This window comes from Pararge aegeria, chromosome 6 (assembly GCF_905163445.1).
Source record: "Pararge aegeria chromosome 6, ilParAegt1.1, whole genome shotgun sequence".
Lineage (NCBI taxonomy): Eukaryota > Metazoa > Arthropoda > Insecta > Lepidoptera > Nymphalidae > Pararge > Pararge aegeria.
In genome coordinates, this window is record NC_053185.1 from 5,557,468 (window position 1) to 5,582,168 (window position 24,701).

The window sequence follows — 24,701 nt, forward strand, 5'->3', positions numbered from 1 at the left end:
CTTTCTAATCAGTCGCGATTCGCGGACAAAACTAAAATATAAAATTGTGTAAACCTACTCAACATAGGTACTAAGGATGTTAAGAGTTAAAATATTTTAATATAATGTTACCAATACATAAAACCACTAAAAAATTTTTATTTTTAAAATTGTAAGGTAGTCGTTACAATTTGCGAATCAAGTTTACTTTACTACAATTATAAATCTCCATATTTGAATGTATTTTGTAGTAAAAACAATCTGGAGCGAGTTTCTTTCCAAGTTAACAATACACAACAACAAAATCAACAAGATAAGAATTATATAATTACCTAGATATAAATATATTGGAAATAATATAGTCGGTGCCATGACCCAGCAACCGACTTATCGGCAACGAGAAAGATATGACGAAATATTAATTTTATTGTTCACAAATGGAAATGTTTTATCTGTTTGTTCGGCCGTCTTGTATCACTTTCGCAAATAGTTGATCCGAGCCGGTTGCACCGATGAGCCGTGTTTTGTGCCGCGGTGTTATAGCTCTTCGTTTGAGGTTGCCAATGGCTAGGCACGCGTCCTATCTCGTCGACGACCCCAATTACTCCTTCTTGAAGGACTTGGGGTTGGATAAGAAAAATGTGGGCGTGTTTAATGGAAAATGGGAAGCGAACGGTCAGGTAAGACAGTTTTTATTTAACAATGGTTCATTGTAAAGTCCAGATCTCCTGAGGAAGTTCCGGTGTCGGAGCAAAACGTGTAGAGTACATTGCCGAAGATCTTGCCGTTGCCCATCCCCGATGTCTTGGAGGAAGAAAGTCCCGACTCTTACTAAATATCACGAAATTCCCCATTCCCCATACAGTAGCATGGTGGGTCAATGCTCCTCTGCTATGAGATAGACGACCCCTCTGGCGCAACTTTGGGCGTTGTGGTTTTAAGTGAGAGGTCTGTGGTTCGATCTCGGGATAGGCTACTTGGCAATACATTTCTGAATTTTCTCTGGTCTAGTCTGGCCACCCTACCGACAAAGACGTGCCGCTAAGCGATTGAGCGTTCCGGTACGACTTCCCGCAGAAAACAATTATCGATATGGTTTTAATATAATCACCCCTAACATCTTAGACTGTATCATCGCTTAACAGCAGGTGAGATTGCAGTGAAGAGCTAACTTGTGGTGAAAAAAGGCCTTCTTATTCCCAGCAATGGGACATAACATAATAGGCTGAGGATGAAATCATCATCATCATTATATCAACCCATTACCGACCCACTACAGAGCACGGGTCTCCTTCCACAATGAGAAGGGGTTAAAGCCAGTAGTCCACCATGCTGGCCTAGTGCGGATTAGTGAACTCCGCACACCTTTGAGAACATTATGGGGAACTCTCGGACATGCAAGTTCCCTCACAATATTTTCCTTCACCGTTGAAGCTTTTTATTGGCTTAAAACGCACATAACTTAGTACTATGTACCTATTTATATTTGCTTTATTATTCTGCATTTGTTTTCTTTTCGGGGAGCTTTGTATTACTTATTTTACTTTTATCATTGATTTATTGTAATTTTTAGCTTATACAATCGTTCAGTCCAGCGAATGGCAAAGTGATAGCGGAGGTGCAGTCAGCGAGTGCAGCCGACTACGAAGCTTGTGCGAAGGCAGCTCAAGAAGCCTGGCATGCCTGGGCGGAGTTACCTATCCCCTCTAGAGGGGAGATCGTCAGACAGATCGGGGATGCACTTAGGGAAAAATTGCAGCCGCTTGGACAGTTAGTTTCACTTGAAATGGGTAAGAACTCCTTTTACCCTGATCGTAGGTACCTCAGACCCATGGGCGTACCCAGCTTCTAAAAAAATCTCCCCCTTGACTGGTCAAGGGGTTAAGTGAGATTTTTTTAGGTAAGACCGGCTGCTCGTATATAGTAATCGATCTCTCTCTCTCTGGGCGTTCCTTCATCACTAAAGATCGTGGTCCTGGTGAGATCTTAACTTCACGCTGGTAAACTGTCTCCATCGGCTTTTGTTGGAGGCCATTTTGGCCACGGCACGAACTTGATTTTTTCAGCTCGTCTGCCCATCTTGTTGGGGACCGGCCTCTAAGTCTTTTTCATTCGGTGCTGCCCGTAACTATATTTTTTTCTAGGCTATCATTCCCCCGCCGCAAATAGTATAATTGATACTGAAGCCAACAAAACTGTATTTTATTTTTGTCTGCCTCTCTGTCTCGGCCGTCATATATTTTTTAAGAGAGTTCGTACATTTTCTGCGAGATTCCCATGCTCAGACCACCTCGATACACGGTATTATTTTACTCATTATAGCAGATAACGCCGGTCGCGGAAATTTGGAAATTTGTGGTACCAACTGCGATCAAATTAATGATTTGGGGTTAGAAACACTTTACTTTAGGGGCAGATATAAGCCGTAAATGCATTAGTATAGTAGTAATAGTCTTTTTGTGACAGCTCGACCGGAGAAGTAGTACCGCCATACTCATTTCTAACACCGAGCCGCATTGTTGCAGTTCTGTGTAATTACCACTACCTAGTGGTAATTACATCGCCATCGCGCCATCTACTTGGTCCATTAATTATTAGAATTGATACGATGAAAAAAAGAGATCTTTTGCTGCGTCAAAGAAATCAGATAGGTACAGCCCTAACATAACATGCAAAAGTAAAATCAAGTGACTCCTGCCACTTTATTAGTTATGCGTCGCATAGCGTAGGTACTACACACGTGTCAGTCTTTTATCTACAATAGGGTTGTCATAAGTAAACACTTAGAATGTTGTGAATTAGTTTAGAAAAATAAATATGCTTCTTTTGATTTAATATTTTTACAGGATGATTCCTTATGAAATATCCGTATGCACCCTTCAATAGTATTTCGTAATTCCGTTATACGCTGTATATTGCTGCCCTGTGTCCTTCAACCGTTGGCTTAGGTTGTAAGTCTCATGTGCCCGTAATTACACAAGCAGCCGCACCCCTCAGACCGAAACATAGTAACGCTGCTTAGCGGCAAAAATGGTGGAAGTACTTTACCGAACGAACTCTGTGACAAAAACCTCTACTACTTTTAGAACTACAGTTATCATTTCAACGCTCATCACTCCATACCTACATACGAGTATATCCACGACCTCCTTGGCGCAGCGGTGACCGCTGTAGTTTTAATTGGAGTTCCAGGGTTCGATATCCAGCAGGGGTAATTTGGGAATTTATAATCTCAGTAGGTATTTTCTCTAGTCTGGTCTGGTGGGGCTAGTTACTACCCTACCGCTAAGCTATTTAGCGTACCGGTACGATAACGCGTAGAAACCAATTTGGTGCGCGTTAACACCATACTCCCCAACAGGCTAGCCCGCTACCATCTTAGACTGAATCATAACTTATAATATTAGGGGAAAGCAGTCAAGGCAGCGATAACATACCTAATGTTAAGCTTAAGTTAAGAAAAAGGTTATTGCTTAAGTAATTTTATTTCCACAATAGGGTCTTTTCGCCTTTTCGCGTCCGACGCCCAATTCGCGTCCAAACGACAGTACACTGTTTTACAACAGTGAAAAATAACAATACCGACACACCAATCTAAACAAGAGCGCTTCTATTGATGTTCGGACCTATGACAGGTACTCACACACAAACAAAAGATCTGTGCGTGCAACCCAAATTTTATGAAAAATAAACTAATCTTGCGTGTGCAACCAACAAGTGCTGACGCGCAAATCTGTTGTAAAAAAAATAGTGAGCAGCTGTACTTTTCACGGTAAGTATTTAAGATGTTTATGTGAAATTTAGAATACTTTGTTATCCCTAGACCTTAATTGTGAACCACACTATAGGAATAACGATGTTTGTGCTTATATTTTTCTACTGACAGTTTTATATAAGGTGGACGCGAACTGGTACATAAAATTTATAAAAAAACCACTTTGCGTCCACTGTGGACGCAGATTACTCTAACTATTTCTCAGTAAGATGTTTAATTAAATACGATAACATGGGAAAAACAATATAAACTTCCTATCAAGTTTAACAACATTAACATGCATAATATGATGGCCGATTTGCGTCCATATTATTAGAAATATAAAAAAAGATAATGAATGTCAAAAATCAGACTTGGACGCACAGTTTTCCTACTATAACATTACCTATAACCCTATAACATTTTGCGTCCATCTTTTTATCACACGAAAATAATAGAGTAAAATTTATATAATTTTATTTAAACATACTCTTTATAACCTACCTAACCTAAAAATATACAATTGTTATAAGAAAATTATTGTATGTATTTGCCAATATTTGAATTTTGTTCCATTTTTAGGGTTCCTTACCCAAAGGGTAAAAACAGGAACCCAGTACTAAGACTTCGCTGTTCGTCTGTCACCAGGCTGTAGCTCATTAATCGTGATAGTAATACAGTTGAAATTTTCATGGATGATGTATTTCTATTGCCGCTATAACAATAAATATTAAAAAATAAAATAAAACACGGAACGCGCAAGTCCGATTCGCACTTGGCCAATTTTAAAGGCTTTGTACCGAAATGGTAAAATAGAATCGTATAAAGCCATCGACATGATATTCGAAATAATAGTGAATCTATTAATTGGAGGATTGGAGTTAGTTGGAGGAGAAAAAAAAAATATCCTGAAGTGCAATTTATGTTAACTTTTATGATATCAGCAATTAGGTATTAAATAAATGTTTTGATTAAAATCACAAGCTTCCCTTTTTATTTCCTATTTCCCTTCCTAATTATTTCTAAACAGGTGGACGCCAATTGGTCCACAGGCGGACGCAATCTGGATTTTGTGGACGCAAAATGGGAAAATCGCCTGTTTCAGCTATTTGTACCTGTGTAGAATAAAACATCAGATGTGTTGTCCAAAACTGTGCATTAAACTTGACAAGACTATATAGGGACTACATTACAACCATATTTGATTAAAAAATACCGCACGGACATTTTTTTTTTCACGTTCAAACCTAACAACTCCACTAAGTGGACGCAAACAGGCGAAATGACCCTACTTTGTTTTTTTTTTCTTAGTACCTAATTTACCTATATTTTTTTTATATTATTTTAAATTTGTTTTTTTAGCTGTTTGCAGCAGCCTTATGTACCCAACCGATTTGCATGCTATGTTCGCATCGAGAAGGCACAATTGTATACACATGCCAAATAGTCCTATAGTTTATATTAGAGTAAGCAGTTGATTGTCAGTTTTGCCAACTAAATAAAAAAAAAGGGGGTAACTTGTAATGGAATAAAAAAGAAATTAGACGGTCTCCATTCTGCTGTAAGTCCTTTCTACAAAGGTTGCCTGTAAGAGATTGCTTACAGCAATAAGGCCGCCTTTGCATGTCTACTTTGTGTACTGTATTCTCCTTAGTTTCTTTGCCTGTATGTTAACGTGCAAAAAGTGTTTCTTCTTCTTCTGCTAATACATAGTTTATTTTATATTTAGGAAAAATTCTCCCGGAGGCGATAGGAGAGGTGGTAGAGTACATCCACGTCTGTGACTTGGCCCTCGGTCTGTCTCGCACCTTGCCGGGCACCATCTTCCCTTCAGAGCGTCCCGGACACGTGCTCATTGAGAAGTGGAACCCCCTCGGCTTGATCGGCGTCATCTCCGCGTTTAACTTCCCCGTTGCTGTTTATGGATGGAACAGTGCTATAGCTATGGTATGTATAGCGTATTTATATTTTCTACGCGCTTTTATGATGAACTGTTCTGAAGTAAACTTGCACAGCAAATTCCTGAACTTGCCATACTAAATAATTAATTAACATTAAAATATCAATGACCAATCAGTCCCATTATAAAATAAAATAAATAAATAAATATACTACGACAATACACACACCGCCATATAGCCCCAAAGTAAGCGTAGCTAGTGTTATGGGTACTAAGACGACTGATGAATATTTTTATGAATAATACACATAAATACTTGGAATATACATATAAACACCCAGACACAGACAAACATTCATGCTCATCACACAAACATTTTCGAGTTGTGGGAATCGAACCCACGGCCCTGGGCTCAGAAAGCAGGGTTGCTGCAAACTGCGCCAATCGGCCGTCATATAGTAATTAAGTACCTATATCTATCGAAATTTGAGGTAGAGTTTATGTAATTAATTGCTTAAAACAAACTTGTAGGTACTCTTATCACTATATTGAGATAAGAGCTCTCCCAAAAACCGTAGACTTTTGGATCGAATATATTTAATTTATGCGTTTAAACAGTGATGATTTAATGCGAGGAAATGTGGCATTCTTAAATTTTTCAGACTTTGGGAAAATTACTAACACATTTTCTATAGAACAAAGTTGATACTTCGGTTTGAGTTTATTACTTCAGATTCACTTTTAATAGAACATAAAATTATATTATCTAATCCGGAGTTTTACCTAATTCAAAATTCGATAATAAACTATACCTATAGATAAACAATTACCTCTTCGGCCTATGTATAAGGTACTAATATCTAATCATTACGAGATAACTAAGCTATAGGTAAGTTATTGCAAAGTCTGGAATGACCACCTTCGTAGTAGATAAAGGTAGTTAATTGATTCGATATAAAATGTAGCTCATTTTTATCTGTCCGCGAGTAAAGAATTTAAATCGTCGGCGTTAAAATGCCAAGCATTTCAAGTAATGGCCACAAAAGTCTGTATTTTATATCTAAATGTACCCATTCTACTACATACTATTCGTACCAACGCTCTGGTTCGAATAGTACCAGAGCGTTGGTTCGAATAGTACCTAAATGCCTCTTGCCCTCTTGGAGAGCCATTAGTTCCTATGAAGCTTCCTATAGTATGCCTTTCGAACCGGTGGTAGAGTCACTACAAACAGACTGACTTGACTCGCTGACAATAGAAAGAACTGGTATAAGTATATCCACCCACAGTGTAACTGGCCGGCTGCATTGTACGAACATACAAACAATCTAATAATTTCTCTTTATCTTATAATAATTGTTTGTTTGTTTACTTAAATGCGATGACCTCAGGAACTACGGTCCGATTTAAAAAAAATCTTTCAGTGTTGGATAGCCCATTTATCCAGGAAGGTCATAGGGTATATCATCATGCTAAGACCAATAGGAGCATGGCACCAATGAAGAATATTTCAAAATCGCGTTTTTTGACGTGACAACGTCTTATAAATTGGTTTGCCGGGTGACGCTTCAAGAAACTGCGTTACGCTCCGCTCACGTTATGCGCTCACAATGAGAGCGAGTGAGAGGCACGCGTCCCTTCCACTCGGGCATGGTTAGCCCGCCTAAGAGCGAGAGAGACAGACATAAAAAGTGAAAGGCACGCGTCCCTTTGTAGTAAACGCTGTTTCATTGTACGCAAATGTATTGCAAGTTATTGTATGTATATTTGTATATAAATACGTATGTATGTGTAAAGGTAAAAATAAAATTTTGTTAATATGAAATTCAGTGCGAGATTCTTTGTATAAATTAATGTTTTAAATATAATTCTTTGTATAAATAAATGTTTTAAATTGTTACTATTATTTCATCCCTCTTCCTACTATACGAATGAATATTCACATTAAAATTATTTTACCACTCAAAGTCGTTGTCACGTAAAACTTTCGCCCGTATACCGACTTTACAGGCAACCAATTTTTTTTTTCATCTTGAGGCTTCCGCTGCGTAAACGGTTAAAGTTTCGATAAAATCATGAAATAATGTTAAAGGATAAGTATATTTCATAAGGCCACCCTGAAAAATATTAAATCAAAAGAAGCATATTTTGTACTCCACGAACGAATTCAAAACATTCTACTGTTTACTTATGAAAATAAAAGACACGCGCATAGTACCTACGCTACGCGACGCGTACCTAATAAAGTGACAAGAGTCACATTATTTTAATTTTGCATGAGATGTTAGGGCTGTATCTGATTTGTTTCAGTACAAAGTATTGCAGTGGTTTACTCATAAACTATTAGGTTTCGGTGATACGGATAAGTGTCAGAGACAGTACATAATGTACATCTAAAGCACGTGAAGTATTACTCCGGTTTTCATTTACATATTCTATATAGTTAAAAGGTATACCTAGGCATAAAACCCAAGTTTTATTTCGGCAGGTTTGTGGAGACGTCAGCATATGGAAACCATCAGATACCACACCACTTACAGCAGTTGCGGTCACGAAAATAGTTGAGAGCGTACTCACGAAGAACAACATTCCGGGCGCAGTGGCCGCGCTGTGCGTTGGCGGGAAAGATATAGGACAAACGCTTGTACAGGACCACAGGGTTAAACTGGTGTCCTTCACCGGTAGCACTGCTGTTGGACAACAGGTAATTTAATAGCACGAATAATTAGAAGGCTGCATTGTTTTTTTACATTCCGATACCTTCAATTCCTTTATACCAAAAAATAAAGCTGAAACTCTCACATTTTGGCTAAATTTTGGTTTTTGAGGAAATCGAACCCACACCTATGGAGGGTAGAGGTAGAGGTAAGGAGAGTCATCTGTGTATATGAAAAAGTGTCGTCAAAATGTATTAAATTAGGATGGCGCCACATTTGCATCAGGGTAACTCTTAAAAGAAGCGCCAAATATAAATCTTGTTAGAGTAGGCTTGAAAAATAAACAAGGAAGTATGGAGATACAAGGAAGTAAGGTTATATTTACCACATGCCGCATATTAGCCACATTTATTTTGTACAACGTAAGTTGTTGAAATTCTCAATAATTAACTACTTTAGTCGATAATGACATTAAATATTTTAACTCGGCATACTTCAATTCATCTACGATTGCTACATTCATACCATACCCTGTGCATCCACCAGCGCCATTGTGGAGGATTTTTGAACTGTTATTTAGCGCATACACTGGACACTTTTTCAACTTTTCTCCCATATAAGATGACTCTCCTTACCTCTACCCTCGTTGGCCACAGCGCTAATCGGCCGTTTGCTTAATCTTACTTCTAATGTTGAAATTATTGCAGTCACATTTTTTTTTTAAATTTAGATATATTTTTATGAATATACTTACATTAAATTTAAAAATATGTATTCAATAAATAAATAAATACACTACGACTATACACTCATCGCCATTTAGCCCCAAAGCGTAGCTTGTGTTATGGGTGCTAAGATGACTGATGGATATGTTTTTTATGAATAATATACATAAAATAAAATAGATACATATAAACACCCAGATACTGAAAAACAATCCTGTTCATCACAAACATTTTCCAGTTGTGGGAATTGAACCCACGGCCTTAAGACTCAAAAAGTAGACTCAATGTCCACAGTCGCAATCGGCCGTCAAGTTTTTATTTGTTTATTAGTTAGCCCTTAACTGCAATCTTCTGATGACGAGTGTATATGCAGTTAAAGGTAACAGATATTAAACCCATATATACCCCTATTTTTTCCACTCGGCATTGTACCGTGACGCAACATCGTTTGGCGGAAAGTCCAAGGACTCAGAAAGCAGGGTCGCTGCACACTGCGCCAATCGGCCGTCATGATGATGTTTTGCAACTATGTTAGGTCGGAGTGGAAGTCCAGAGGCGATTCGGCCGACACCTGCTAGAACTGGGCGGCAATAACGCTATCATCGTGAACTCCGATGCCAATCTCGACTTGTTGTTGAACGCTGCCCTGTTCGCGTGCGCGGGGACTGCTGGCCAAAGATGCACTACTACCAGGAGATTGCTTATCCACAAAAAAGTAAGTTAATTTACTAATTAATATGTTTTCTTTTTACCGGGGAGAATTTAGGATAGATAGATAAATAAATAAATATATATCGACAACGCACACATCGCCATCTAGCCCCAAAGTAAGCGTAACTTGTGTTATGGCTACTAAGATGACTGATGAATATTTTTATGAATAATATACATAAATCCTTTTTAATATACAGATGAACATAATAAATGTTTTTCAGTTTCTGGGCACTTAAAAACATTCATGTTCATCACACAAACATCTTCCAGTTGTGGGAATCGAACGCACGGCCATGGACTCAGAAAGCATTCGAAATCCAATAAAGTATGAGAGAAAAAGGGTCGGCAGACGGAGGGTGGCACCGGGTTGCAAGTACTGGCGAGAGCTGGAGGAGGCCTTTGCCTCAAGGCTCACAGAGCTAAAGGACTCCATATAATAAAATTAAATGTAAAAAAAGGATGTAAGTTTTACTCTGAAATAAAATGCTATTATTTATTCCTTTTCAACAGGTATTCGCAGAGGTAGTTTCAAGGCTAAAGAAAGCGTACGGCGGTGTGGTGAGCCGAATCGGCGATCCACTGTCTTCGGAGACACTTATTGGACCTTTGCACACACCAGCAGCTGTGGAAGCGTATAAAAAGACGGTTGCGGAGATAGTCAAGCAAGGAGGCACCATTGAATTCGGAGGAAAGGTATTCTTTAGTCAACATGCAGTTTTTTTAAGATTCCGTAGTGAAAAAGAAACCTTAATAAGAAAAGAAATAGTTCCGCCATGGGCAATACATACAAAACATTAATCCCGCCGATATAATGATAAAATAACGTTAAGGGAAAAAACAGTTTTAGCCTACCATCCGTACACTTACGAGGGGGCGTCACATGGATTGGGTTTCTCATCTATCACATGGATTGGGGTGTATCTATTCCGTGATAGTAAAAACCTTAACGGCTAAGCAACTTTGAACCAAGTTGGTAATAGAATCTGATCGCCTTGTGCTTTGAACCATGCGTTGAAGAGCACGATAAGCCGTCGGTCCCTGCTCTCACTTATTATTATTTAACTCTTTATTTGAACGCCACTATGAAGTTAGGGAAATAAAAGAAGAATAGAAAAACAAAGACGGGAGTAGAATACAAAAGGCGGCCTTATCGCTTAGTAGCGATATCTGCCAAGTGCCAGGCAACCTTAGGATTAGGACAACATGAGCGAGAGCAGGACAGGTGGTGTAAAATTATCATAAACCTACATTCAAATAGCTAAATACAAATCTATATATATAAAAGAAAGTTGTGTTAGTTACACCATTTATAACTCAAGAACGGCTGGACCATTTTTTATGAAATTTGATATTATGCTTTAACTTCAATGGACAAACGAAGGTGAGGAAGCCGGAATCCAGAAACGGGTCATTAATATGTCTAATGTAATATGGTGCACTGTAAAATGTTTTCCCTACATAATTTCAATTCACCTCTCAATCTCCAAGGTGATCGAACGCGATGGTTACTTCGTTGAGCCCACGATCGTGACAGGTCTGCCTCACGATTCGCCCCTCGTGAAGTCTGAATGCTTTGCCCCAATCGTCTACTGCATAGAGATTCCCGACTTTGAAACTGGAATACAATACAACAATGAGGTTGATCAGGGGCTGTCATCTAGCGTTTTCACTGAGAACTTAGGTGATGTTTTCAAGGTAAGCTTACTTTAATAATACTATGACGCCATAACGCTTTTTCGGTATCACATATAAAAATATAATATGCATATTTTGCTACTAGATTCGCCTTGAATAAGGAACTCAACAGCAAGTACTCGATTGCTTGCAATTTCTAAAAACCTGCTTCTGTCTAGCCTTAAACCAATTATTTATTTAATAACTTTTCAAGGGAAACAAACAGTACTATTACACATAAAAGTAATGCCGTATTTTTATCACATAGGTAAACCAATGAAGTTTCCACATTAGGCGACGCCAACGTAATTTAAAATACCCCGTTCCATAGACAACGTTCTCTAGATCTCGAATCGAACTTGTGTCATCACAAAAGCACATTGATCCATTTCATTCGATCGATTATGATCTGTCGTCACATCTCTTAGTTGTTAATAGAGTGTTAATTTCTTATCGTTATAGCCTTATGTCATTACCATCTGTCTGATTAGCTAGCTCGTACTATGTCAGACCATTAGGTACCATTCGTAGTAAATACATTCCCTTTGTACGCTCTCAATCGTATAGTAGTTTTCGAGTATAATAACGCTGGACCGTAAAGAACTTATTTGTCCTCAAATTTGTCTTCAATTTTATAGCCAGGTGTAGCAGAACGTTTGTTAGTAAAAAATATTAGTTTATTTAGATTAGTTAAGTAATTTGCGACTCTAAAGAGACTGATATAAGATATATTAGTATAGAATTTGCTACTCTAAAGCGAGCGATATATGATCCACTTTGCTTACGCTGTTGTGTTTCGATACGCGATAGCGACATCTCGTTTGGAGCTGAAAATCTATGGGTACAGAAGTAGGTCAAGTTTCACAAACGTTTTGACAATTCATATGGCGGATGAACAACGTAATTCTACCTGTTCACATTAGACAACTCCATATCTAGACCGTTTAATAACGTTATTCTAGCTATGCACATAATCTAGCTATAATCGTATTTATTGAAATTAACGTAGATCTGTAATTTTGAAAGGACGATAAAATATTGTAATTTGACTACACCTATACTAAATTTGAAACGGTGATAGCCCAATGAGTCGGACCTTACTTTCGGGGGGCCGAGTTCGAATCCCAGCACGCACCTCTAACTTTAAGTTATGTGCGTTTTATCAATTAAAAATATCACTTGATTTAACGGTAAAGGAAAACATCGTGAGGAAACCTGCATGCTTGAGAGTTCTCCATAATATTCTGAAAGGTGTGTGGAGTCCGCACTGGGCCAGCGTGGTGAACTAATGCCGTAACGGGAAGGCCCATGCCCTATAGTGGGCCTAATTAGGTTAATACGATGATGATGATGATACTAAATTTAAAGTATCACGTTTTTTTTACTTGAAATTTATAGGTACTAGGGCTTCATCACTCTTAATGTAACGAATTCGCTTGAGCAGTAAATGTGTTTTCAGTGGATCGGACCCCACGGCTCTGACTGCGGCATCGTGAATGTAAACATCCCGACCAACGGCGCGGAGGTGGGCGGAGCGTTCGGCGGTGAGAAGGCAACGGGCGGCGGCCGGGAGTGCGGTTCCGACGCGTGGAAAGCGTACATGAGGCGCTCCACTGTAACCATCAACTATTCCGGCACTATCAAACTGGCCCAGAACATCAAATTCGGCGACGAATAAAAATTGACTTTATAAACTACCGTAAATTTTACGTATTGGTAATTTTTAAATAACTCGGTATAGTCCAATGAAAATAAAACATCATTTCGGTATTTTCAAATAACCAAAAAAAAATTGGTTGTCTGCATAGACTGTTTAAGGACGGTAATTTTAAGTGATAACGTAAACGATAGGGGCGTCACAAGCCGAATGTTCAGGCCGATCGTACTCTCTCTCTACCGTTTGTTACGCGATCTCGCTTGCACGCTCGTCTCAGGCGGAACGCGACAATGAGTCATGCTTTTTCATGCATTCATTCTTATATCAGGCGCTCGACCTTCATCGTCAACTACTTCGGCACACCATCAAACCAGCTTATAGCACTTAGCTACGAATGATGTTTTAATTTTCATTCATTTAAATGGCATATTGCTGTTCACGCTGACTTTTGTATTATGGACAACTGAAAAGTTCTATCATAAGTTACTTTTATCCGACAAAGACGAAAGGCGCGATAAGATCATCGTACGTAAGGTATAATGGGCATGATTTAAATTTGAAAACTTAGACATTCAATGTGTGTTAAGTCAAATTAAATCGTATCGGGTTTTTATTTACTATTTTTTCACCTCGCATTTTATATTCAATTATTACAAATAAAGACTGATACATTGAAACAAGTTTTAGTGCATAGATTTTATTTGTGTGTTAGTACTTGGGTATAATACTTAAGTATATTTACATTTAAAAAAAACTGTGTTTGTAACTTCATTTCGTATAATAAAAAAGTATAAAAGTTTATTTAAATGCCAATTCATACAGTACAATGTGATTTCCTTATAAGTTTGGATGATGTATCCTCCATAAGTCTACAGCAATGTCTCTGGTCTGTTTTCTATGGAATTTGTATGTGGCTGGTAAATTATATCGGAGCTCTGCTATCACACTCCCTTTTACACCCCACTCCTTTATTTTCTTTTGAATGTGAGATCTAAAAATAACATGATTTTTAAAAATAAATAATTAGATGTTGAGAGTGTTTAGCCAGCGTACAGGGGCTTAACTGCAAGGCCAAATTTTCCATATATCAAAACATATGAGCTAAGCTGCGGCTAAACTATAATGGCACTGTAGCCCAAATATACAGAGCAAAGTTTCAGTACTATATTGTTGTCATAATTGACAAACCAAGCATATAGCCCACCTGATGGTTAGAATAACATCGCCTTTAATAAAGAATGGAACAATGACACTTTGCAGGGTATGCAAAGAACACGTCCGTGCCACCCTGAGTTCATTAACCTGAGGCTTCGGTAGGTATTTTCACATTATAGATCTTTGTTACGTTACGGTACGCATGTTTTTTTCCGACAGTAATGAATTCTATTTTAATAATAATAAGTACCTTGTTGAAGATTTGTGCAGAGAAAAAACACTATCAGAAGTGAGATCCAATCCCATTTTGAGAAACTTCATATCTATTCCAGCATTATGCTTTGTGCCAAATGGGGGGTTCATGAGCACTGTGTCAAAGTAATGGTCACATCTAAAACACACAATATATTTGTATGTCTTTTAACATCAAGGTGCAAATCCATTTGGGTATTTTTAAGGTTCTGAACATCATAAATGAAATCAAAATACAGAAAACACATAGTCTTTCAAAAAATGATTTCTTATAAAAAGGGGTGGAATTTTAAGGCTATGTTTACAAGGAAAGGTATCGTATGAAAGACATTTGCAATATCTAATATGGGATTTTAAGAAGAAGAAGAAGAAACACTTTATTGGATAACACACAGGAAAAGAAACAGTAAGGAGTATACAGTACACAAAGACATGCAAAAGCGGCCTTATTGCTGCAAGCAATCTCTTGCAGGCAACCTTTATAGACAGGACTTGCAGCAAGAGAACGGGATAGTGGCAAAAGTGTTGATAGATATACATAAAATGTTTGATGACGATTTTATTTGTTTAAGCTGTATAGTTTATCATTTATCATAAAATGAAACAAGTTTTTATTTTAGACTGCATCAAAGCATAAAACCAGAATTAATTAAATTATTACAGTAAGACAGATAACATAGATCCTAAAACAGTAACTTTACATTATGAGGTTCAGAACTCTTCATAAAGTATAAAAATAACTAAAAGCAAAAATTACCTACCTGCAAAAATTTGAGTTAAGAAAGTTGCACTGAACAGCATCAATGTTAGTGACACCAGTGTCTTCAAGGTTCTCCTGCAGAACTTCAAGGGCATTATCATCAATATCCACAGCAACCACAGTGCCAGCTCCTAACAACGATGCTCCTAGAGACAGCATTCCAGTACCACAGCCAGCATCCAGCACTATCTTGTTCTGTAGGGCTTCAAATTGGGTCTGTAAATTTCATTTGTAATAAGAATGAATGAATGAATCACAGATGCATATAAAGGTAATGGATGAATTACATAGATTTAGATAAACATTAACATTTTACTGGTATATTTTTGTATTACTGTGATTGAAGCAGTTGTTATAGGTTCCTGCAGAGGATAAGCAGACTTTTTGCCACTTTTGTTCTGACTGCTGAGGTTAATTCTAACTATTATTATAAATGCAAGCTCTGCTTTCATTTCCCACAAGATAGAAAACTGTTTTTAAAAAATTGAGTGCTGGGGCAACTGCTGAGTTTCCTATGTCTTAGTGATATCTTTCTTCTGAACTGGTGGTTGTGACTACAAAGAAACAGACTTGGCATTTCAAAAGTGCTTAAAAAGTAGCTCCACTTGAAATAAATGATTTTTGAATTTCTTGAATGTCCAGTCATTATTTGTTCATTAGTATAAATAAATTGAATTCTTATAAAACTGTAACATGATTAATAATATAATAATAATAATGTTTATTTCCAAAAAATCTTAAGTCTAAGCCATATAGTAAAAACGTTTTCTTATTTTATAGGATGGGGCATCCATGAAATCTTAAATAATTATTTTTTACAAGCTTCTGAAGCTAAACTAAGAAACCTTGTATTTCAGCATAAGTGCCATTTATTACCTTTTAACTGTGTAAACTATCTCAGCTGAAAATATTGCACTCATAGTTACAGACAACAGCTAAGACTTGATAAATTTAGGAGAATATATAATGTCTACTAATAGCAGTTTCTTTATTTAAAACTGTAGGAGTAAAGATCTATGTTTTAAGATTAAAATATAAGGAACTTATTAACTATTTTTTGTCTCGCCCTTAAACTTGTACCTGTATAGTGTAAAGCGCAACAGCAGCAATATGCGCTGGTGTCTCATATTGCTCTAGCTCAAGTCTAGGCTCCGAAAACCCTGAGAGAGTGCCAAGATGTCCCTCCAGGGTTTTCAACTTGATTATGGCAGACATAATCACTTATTCTCAAATCTAGGCAGTACAGGTAATATCTGGTTGCCAAATGATGAGTCTTGGGAGACAAAGTACCCGCAAGATGTTGCAGTTGCGTGCTGCAAAGCAGCTCTGTGACTTGTGTTCACTATGTTAGCTTCAGGTAGTTGCGGGAATCCCTGCAATGTAATTTTTTTACTATAAATAGACATTCAAATCAAATAAATAATTGTAACAGAGTCGTCTTAATTGTTTATACCTAATATGTTTAAGCATAATTGTTCAACATTGTAGACAATTTTCACTTTTGTGAGGTGATGGTAAAACTACATTTATTAACAGCATCAGTAACATTATCATTTGTTAAAATATGTAGACTATTGATGGTCTTATTAATAAATAAATTAAAAATAAACAATACTTACCGCTGTTGCTGAAAGTGGTGGTATAGAGCACATGGGCAACTGGTTAACAGGGCTTGGTTGTGTGAGCGAGATTGTGGTTGCAGTAAGTGGGGCCACAGCTCCCTGCTTTAACAGCATCTGCTTCTTTAGTTGCAATTCCTCTAATATCTTCCTATTTGTCAACTCTACAAAGAAAAGATTATGCTATGAATATTATATTATATTACATTAGTATACTTATAACTATAGTAAACACTAGGTCCTTAAAATTACAGTCACATCACTGATTGCTCGTGGCTTTCTAATTAAGCTTAAAGCTTTTGATACACTATCAATTTGAAGTTAAATTTTAATACAGGCAGGTACCTCCAATATTTAAAAAAGTGGTTGGGCATCAATAAGAAATAGGTTAGGTCATTCACCTCTTTGTGCATTTGGCTGAGGAAACGCCATCTAATACAATCCAATTGCTTGATATTAAGAGCAATCATACAAAACAATATTGCAATAAAAAGCTATAATAGTAATAGAAGTATAGTATTTGGGTATTATAAATAAATTTAATTTAATTTAAACCTCCCGTTTCCTCATCAAACCAATATCAACAACCACCACAGACAACACTATTTACATTTTACTATGACATAACCACAGGAAATAACTATTGACAAAGAATGACAGTCGTGTACGTGTATATAAAAAGTAATCTGTGGTCGTGATCGTAAGCCGGAGATGTGCCCTAAGCTACTTGACACTGGCAAAGTAGTGTGCTGTTTTGGCATTACGAAAAGCCATAAATCAAAATGAGAAGAAGAGGTGAGCCCTTAGAGGATGCCTCACAGCCATCACAATTCGATGCATCGAATCATTCCAATGTCCTAATGTACAACGATGCGTTTGCATTTCATGCATAGAATTAACGGACGCAATGTGTGACAAAAGTATTTCAAAGTTTCTCATTGAAATAAGTAAATATGTGTATCGATTAGACTTGAGAATGTAAAATATGGTATTACATTAGTAAATATCTTTTAACAATAAATAAATAATAAACATCTTGGTGAATTTATCAGTACCCTAAATAATAAAACGCGACATATTATTTAACTTATATTATAGATATAGACCACCCACACATTTGAATTCGAAAAAGCCAATTCTTAATGCTTCAGTTTTGCCAATCTGTTCACGCGTTAAGTTAAAATGAACGGACAATTCAACCTCCGTCATCAATGTTTTATAGGTATTCACTGACACTTCCCCACAAAGGTCAGTGGACTTTGTTGACCCATAGTCATGAAAATACATACATATTGTCCAATATTTTTATATACAAACAAAATATATCGGAGGGTTTTGGTCGAATCATTACAAAGTGTTAATAGACGGTTAAACAGAAGTTACAACGTACGGTCTTATATCAACATTAAAAATGTCAACATATATCTAGTTCTCAGTTCTCGATCTCGCCCACTATAGTCGTAAAAATGTAATAGGCCCGTTTTGACATTTGTCATCGCGACGTAACTAGTTATGGAACCATAAGACTCTGTACTCGATACTCACGATAAATCAATTCAAGTTTGTATTAGTACTTGATTGTTATTATTATGTATTGTAAAGTGTTCGTTCGTTCAAAGTATTCCTTTAACTTCACAACCAATACGCGTGACTGGCTGTTGATTATACGTCCACTTTTCAACATGTTGAAACAGAGTTATAGTCGGAAAAATGTAATAGGCCCGTTTTGACATTTGTGCAAGACTATAGAATGTAACTTGGAACGAAACTGAAAGAAACAAAAAAATAAAAATCAATTACATACAGTGTTTTAAAAAACACGTAAATTTTTTTGGGACGTTAAATAATATGAAAGAATATATCGCGAGTATTCTTTTTGCGCTTACTTCATAGTAGCATGCAATTTATAATTGTTGCGAAACGTTCCGAAAACAGTTACGTTCTCAGTCTTTTTTTTTTTTATACTAGAGCTGTAACCATTTTTTTACTGAATATCGAAATTAAATATTGTGTAGATATCTTTACTGCAAAGAATGAGCTTGGTTCTCAAAATGGGTTCTAAATAATGAGTCTGAGATGATGTATCTGACCAAGCGGCACATGACTGAAGCGTCCCCGCGCGCACTGCGCAGTTTTTCGTTCCTCATCTTGTAAAGTTGACTGTGCGCTCGTTTAAGTTTGATATATATTGTTTACTATTGCGTTAACTATGGCTCTTCTATTTTGGACATTAATTTAAACATAGTGATTTGACTCGATTTTTGTGTTTGTTGTTATATAGTACTAACTCTGTTTCAACATGTTGAAAAGTGGACGTATAATCAACAGCCAGTCACGCGTATTGGTTGTGAAGTTAAAGGAATACTTTGAACGAACGAACACTTTACAATACTAATAATATCAATCAAGTACTGATACAAACTTGAATTGATTTATCGTGAGTATCGAGTCCTGAGTCTTATGGTTCCATAACTAGTTACGTCGCGATGACAAATGTCAAAACGGGCCTATTACATTTTTACGACTATAGTACTATATAACAACAAACACAAAAATCGAGTCAAATCACTATGTTTAATTTAATGTCCAAAATAGAAGAGCCAAAGTTAACGTAATAGTAAACAATTTATATCAAACTTAAACGAGCGCACAGTCAACTTTACAAGATAAGGAACGAAAAACTGCGCAGTGCGCGCGGGGACGCTTCAGTCATGTGCCGCTTGGTCAGATACATCATCTCAGACTCATTATTTAGAACCCATTTTGAGAACCAAGCTTATTCTTTGCAGTAAAGATAACTACACAATATTTAATTTCGATATTCAGTAAAAAAATGGTTACAGCTCTAGTATAAAAAAAAAAAAGACTGAGAACGTAACTGTTTTCGGAACGTTTCGGAACGTTTCGCAACAATTATAAATTGCATGCTACTATGAAGTAAGCGCAAAAAGAATACTCGCGATATATTCTTTCATATTATTTAACGTCCCAAAAAAAATTACGTATTTTTTAAAACACTGTATGTAATTGATTTTTATTTTTTTGTTTCTTTCAGTTTCGTTCCAAGTTACATTCTATGGTCTTGCACAAATGTCAAAACGGGCCTATTACATTTTTCCGACTATAGGAGGCTCTATTTGGCAATTTTACCAATCATTCTCTTGAAGCTTATAATAAAATTAAGAAGTGAATTAAAATAAAATACAGTAATTTTATATAAAAGCATTTATTTTAAAACAATGTAGGTAATATACTTTCTGATTCTTGGCAAAACAGTCTCACATAAGCAAGTCAACATTTGGCCTCTATTAAGAATAAAAATAAGACTATAACATGCGCTGCCACAACTCACGAAATTAATTAAACTGAATTATTATATAAATAACGATATAAAAAGGACAATACAAAAATTATTTCTGTCTATATTGCAGTTAGTGTCGCATCTTGGTTGAGCAAATGTAATTGGTTTACTGTAAATTATTCTAAATTAAGGAGAATTAACATTACTAGGATTGACTCATAATATCGGCGATATATAAAACAAACCATCTACCGTAGCTTAACAATAAGTTTCACAGACGCAGACATTACCGTCCACAATGGGTTTGTGGTAATGTAATGTGATAAAATTTGAGAATAAATGCACAACAAAAATAGAATTCAAGTTGCCTATGTCTTTTATAATTACAAAAATATTTATATAACAATTTAGAAATTATCATAACAGTTTTCCCTATAAACAATTTGGAATAATATTGCACGAGCTCAAAGCTAAATTATTGTGTGCATCATCATTAATATAAATACTATAAATATAGCAACAAATCAACACAACTCATCATATTATAATTACAATTTATGACTCGAATCACAATTTCACTATAGGACAACAACAGACTATATAATATTATGGACCACAGTATATATAATTAGAACCCAAGTAATAAACTAATCACCTCACAAGTTCTAACATATCATATGTTAGAACTTGTGAGGTGAAAGTGGAACTTCTTTAGGTGCTTTAGCAAATAGTTAATTGAATAGAAAAATCAGAAAGGAAGTTAAAAAGTTTAAAACGTAAAACAGCCTTGAGGACGGTCAGCATATCCATGCCATCTGGTCCGACTTTGGATCTAGATTTGATATAACATTCGAGTTTATTTCAATAATATAGTTACCATGCCTACGAACTCGTGAAATGAACTAAAGAAGCTTCACTTCCTTCAAGTGCGAACACTTATGGATACACGAAAAATTTTTCATTCTTATCTTTATATAATTTTAAATAACGACGAACCCTGTGATGTTGTCGACCTATACACATCCTATGAGACAATATAGTTGTTTTCCATCTTTTATTTAAGTAAATTTATATTTCAAGAATCAAAAACATGTCGTATAGTTGAATAGTGCATAAAATATTATACGAACTAAGTAATATCATTAAAAGTCCAACTAAACAACCTAGAAACTAACTGAACAAAAACAACTATATTATCTAATATAATTCATCACATGCCAGTGTTGATTTGTCAGAAAATATTACTTTCACAGCACAGGAACAAACACATTCTGGACTAAATAAAAATCTGAAAATGATAACAACACTTTTTTAAAGACTAGCACTTAATTTTGGCACAACACTGTCCCCTGGGGCACAGTGGCATCGATGTTGTTCTTCTTAAATATATATATATTTTTTAAAGTTGTATTGCTCAATGAAAATATACCTAATAAATATATAGACTTGATAACAAGGGCTCCACATATATGTTCCGATAAACTCGGAACGATCACATTTCTAAATATTACGTATTGCAAGCAAAAGTAAGCCATAGATATTTTTTTTCTAATATTTGTGCCCAATGTGTCATGTTCGATGTTTCGTTTCTATATTACTTTTATGAAACCCAAATAACAGTGAGTGATTTCATCATTCACCGAAAAACATGGACAGCTGCCATTTACAATCATAAAATGCAAAATAATGTATAATTTTTAGTATAAAAAAAATTATTATAAATAATTTAAAAAAAAGACTTATTGGAGTAAATAAATTCTCTGTTCCATTGCTCATTCAGTGCTTCTTAAACAGAGTGTAAAAATCGAAGTTGAAGCAAAGACAACACTAAATTAAACTACCCTGTAGGTGAAGTGTTTGGCATTTCCACCCTCGTAATAATGAATGTAGAAATGTATATTCAAAATATATGTGTATTTTATGAAATGAATTTTTGGTTATAACGAAAATAAAGTCGTCTATAGTGAGTTAAAGTTATAATTTCGCTGGCCATTAAGTTCATGAAATCTTTCCACCTCTTCATACAAGGACTGGCAGATTTTAGCTTACAAACTGTATTTCGACAAAAAATAAAGAGATTGATACAAAGAATCCAGAAAAAATATGTTTTTTTAACATAAACCTGAGTTGTAAGTGATAAATAAGTTTTTTTAAATTGAAGTTTATTCATAAATAAGTTTTTTATCGTCTGTTGGTTGACAGCTGTCAAGTGAAAGTGTTATATAATTTACTTTACTACTTTTGTTACTACGAGGGCAGTTTTGTGATTGGCAACTATCAACATCATTCCTCAACTGTACAAAAGCTCCGCTTCGCTCCACTCCAAGCCTGCTCCGTCATTTTTACACCCTGCCACAATGAGTATTATACCGCAACAACATTCTTAAATCCGAACCGTACATCCCTACTCTTTCCCTGTATAAATATATTATTATAGTCTTGTAAAAGAAACCTTTAAACCTCATAGGTCATTAACACTACGCGAGAAATTACAAGAGCATTAGGTTACGACATATTGCTACGAGTTAACTTATCATTTGGCACTAAATTAACATATTGCATCTCGAGCATTCGTCACAATAAGTATTTATACTTAACAATTCACGATAATCCTCTTTTTTTCATTTTCTAAAATTACAATTATTATTTTTTTTTTATTAAAAAATTTTCTAACGATATAAATTTCATTGGGCCGATCCCTCAACCTCTACGCGAACGCACGAACAGAATCCGTAGGAATAATAACGCTTATCATTGAGCAAATCTGTCGGGCCATCTCCTGTCCTCTGAGATCACGAGGAGATTGGCGTTCAGATAAAGCATTAGACAAAACTATTTAGACAAGACTTTCGGCAAGTAAAATTTGGCAAAAATTGAGCATTAAAGACATCCAGTTGGCATCGCAAGACATTTATTACAATTCGGTAAGATTCCCTTGGGAACACCCCCCTCTGGTAACTGCAACTTATACAATACAGTATATCGAATATACACACACGTCCTCACGACCCAGGACCGGGAAAAAAGCAGATATCATGAGTATTTGTTCCGTCGCAATGCGTTCGAGACTAAATGAGAGTTTAGCTTTTTCTTACAAAATTTCCAGCGCACACCAAATCTCCTCAAACATAAGCGCGTATTACCAAAAACATAGGTCGTAGGGTTTGAGTGTTAATCGCTAGCGGTCAATATCTGCTTTTCCCTATAATAAGATAAACACGACTAAAATAGTACAAATTTTCGTAAAATAACATTGATATGAAGTTTCATATGTGACGAGTAATTATTATGAGGATTAGATCATCGTTCAAAAGAACAGTATAAATGATCATGGACTTTAGAGAATTCAGTTATTTACTAACTACTTTTATAACAACACGGTTAAAATAGTATTTAAAAATTAAAAAATCTTTATTACTTTTTTTTTTATCAAATAATAGTTATTGCTTAGATGATATGATAAATACATCCCTGTGCAGATGTGCAGTAGACCGTCCTTCGCCACAATTGACATGTTCCTCCCCATACAGACTCATCTGTACACAAGCTACAATTACTATAACTCTTAAAAATATTTAAAAATATGACTCCTTTATAACCATCACGATCACAGCTCACCGAAGACTTTCATTATACCGACTCGACACACTCCAAAATAAATTCTCTTTTACATTATATCTATAAAACGAAATGACTATATAATATTTCTACGTTAGCCCTAAAAATTATGCCATTTTGATATATTTCACTTGCGATTGCAACGGTCCCTCGAACAGCACTTAAATGCCTCATATACAAATTTAACGTAACGAAAGGAGAATGACTATTATCGTAAAACGAAGGAAGCGATTTCACTAATATAGAAGAAAAAGGGTTTTAGAAGTAAAAGCGGCAGTGTTTCGCGAAAATTCGTGCAAATAGAACCTAACTACAAAACATGTCTTAGGAACCTGATAAATTATTGCTAGAGCTTCGAGCGCGTTCCGATGTCCGCGACGAGATAATCCTTATCGTAGCCAATAGAAAAATATCACCTAAATAAATACGAATCTTTCGGCTCGCGAGCACGCCGCCCCTAAATAAATCTCTGTCCTTTACACGCGAGCGCGCGGCGGGCGGCGTGCATCGGTACTTTCTTTTTGGTAAAAATAACAAGATTGCGGAAGTGATATGTGGCGCATCAATGTGGCGCCTCCCCGTCCTCGCCACCCCCTCCCGCACCACCGGCTCCTCCGCCCTTCGAAGCCTCGCTGAAACCACCAAGCAAACATTAAACTTCCGCTCATGCCGTATTTGCACTCTCGGGCAACACACGCTACACTTGGGGATCCGGTTGTAAGGGATACAATTTATATATACACGAAGAAAGGAGAAGTTAGGACCCCTTTGACATTCATCATCAACATCATGTCAACCAATTCCTGGGTATAGGTTATTTGTAGGTAGTTCTAAATACCACCGTCTTGTGCCGTTTGGGCCCAGCGGCTCATTTGATGTCATTAGCCCAACTCGACGCTGCATCTTAGGTTAGGACCCCAACGTCCATCGGTTTTC

The 24,701-nt window shown here is 36.3% G+C and overlaps 4 protein-coding genes across 5 annotated transcripts in view; 1 reads left to right on the forward strand and 3 right to left on the reverse strand.

Moving 5' to 3' along the window:
* The first annotated feature begins 212 nt into the window (after window positions 1-212).
* On the forward strand, window positions 213-13,970 carry LOC120624413 (putative aldehyde dehydrogenase family 7 member A1 homolog). Its single transcript, XM_039890942.1, has 8 exons — window positions 213-659; window positions 1,553-1,769; window positions 5,463-5,680; window positions 8,122-8,337; window positions 9,551-9,730; window positions 10,240-10,422; window positions 11,218-11,424; window positions 12,863-13,970. Exons 1-8 carry the CDS (start codon window positions 492-494, stop codon window positions 13,079-13,081), a joined length of 1,608 nt encoding a protein of 535 aa, XP_039746876.1. The 5' UTR covers window positions 213-491; the 3' UTR covers window positions 13,082-13,970.
* LOC120624414 (rRNA N6-adenosine-methyltransferase METTL5) lies at window positions 13,871-16,465 on the reverse strand. Its single transcript, XM_039890943.1, has 4 exons — window positions 16,308-16,465; window positions 15,229-15,443; window positions 14,466-14,606; window positions 13,871-14,051 (listed from the first exon to the last, which is right to left on the reverse strand). The coding sequence occupies exons 1-4, from the start codon at window positions 16,440-16,442 to the stop codon at window positions 13,898-13,900; spliced, it is 645 nt and encodes a 214-aa protein (XP_039746877.1). The 5' UTR covers window positions 16,443-16,465; the 3' UTR covers window positions 13,871-13,897.
* On the reverse strand, window positions 16,415-17,431 carry LOC120624415 (SOSS complex subunit C homolog B). Its single transcript, XM_039890944.1, has 3 exons — window positions 17,248-17,431; window positions 16,847-17,010; window positions 16,415-16,600 (listed from the first exon to the last, which is right to left on the reverse strand). The coding sequence occupies exons 1-3, from the start codon at window positions 17,276-17,278 to the stop codon at window positions 16,445-16,447; spliced, it is 351 nt and encodes a 116-aa protein (XP_039746878.1). The 5' UTR covers window positions 17,279-17,431; the 3' UTR covers window positions 16,415-16,444.
* A 2,625-nt stretch (window positions 17,432-20,056) lies between these two features.
* Window positions 20,057-24,701, reverse strand: part of LOC120624763 (protein tramtrack, alpha isoform-like) — a 30,543-nt gene continuing 25,898 nt past the window's right edge. For both annotated transcript variants that reach the window (XM_039891479.1, XM_039891480.1), the window contains exon 8: window positions 20,057-24,397. In XM_039891479.1, the coding sequence (XP_039747413.1) occupies window positions 24,328-24,397 (70 nt within the window). In that variant the 3' untranslated portion in view covers window positions 20,057-24,327. The remainder of the gene's footprint in view (window positions 24,398-24,701) is intronic.

Excerpts from the sequence above, each read along its gene's own strand:
- LOC120624414 (XM_039890943.1), bottom strand. The coding sequence starts at position 16,442 with ATGTCTGCCATAATCAAGTTGAAAACCCTGGAGGGACATCTTGGCACT. Across the intron at positions 14,607-15,228 it reads CTTAACTCAAATTTTTGCAG|ATGTGACCATTACTTTGACA; the intron begins GTAGGTAATTTT and ends TGTGTGTTTTAG. Across the intron at positions 14,052-14,465 it reads CTGCACAAATCTTCAACAAG|ATCTCACATTCAAAAGAAAA; the intron begins GTACTTATTATT and ends TGTTATTTTTAG.
- LOC120624413 (XM_039890942.1), top strand. The coding sequence starts at position 492 with ATGAGCCGTGTTTTGTGCCGCGGTGTTATAGCTCTTCGTTTGAGGTTG. Across the intron at positions 1,770-5,462 it reads GTTAGTTTCACTTGAAATGG|GAAAAATTCTCCCGGAGGCG; the intron begins GTAAGAACTCCT and ends TTTTATATTTAG. Across the intron at positions 11,425-12,862 it reads ACTTAGGTGATGTTTTCAAG|TGGATCGGACCCCACGGCTC; the intron begins GTAAGCTTACTT and ends ATGTGTTTTCAG.
- LOC120624415 (XM_039890944.1), bottom strand. The coding sequence starts at position 17,278 with ATGGCGTTTCCTCAGCCAAATGCACAAAGAG. Across the intron at positions 17,011-17,247 it reads TCAGCCAAATGCACAAAGAG|AGTTGACAAATAGGAAGATA; the intron begins GTGAATGACCTA and ends TTTTCTTTGTAG. Across the intron at positions 16,601-16,846 it reads CACCACTTTCAGCAACAGCG|GGATTCCCGCAACTACCTGA; the intron begins GTAAGTATTGTT and ends ATTACATTGCAG.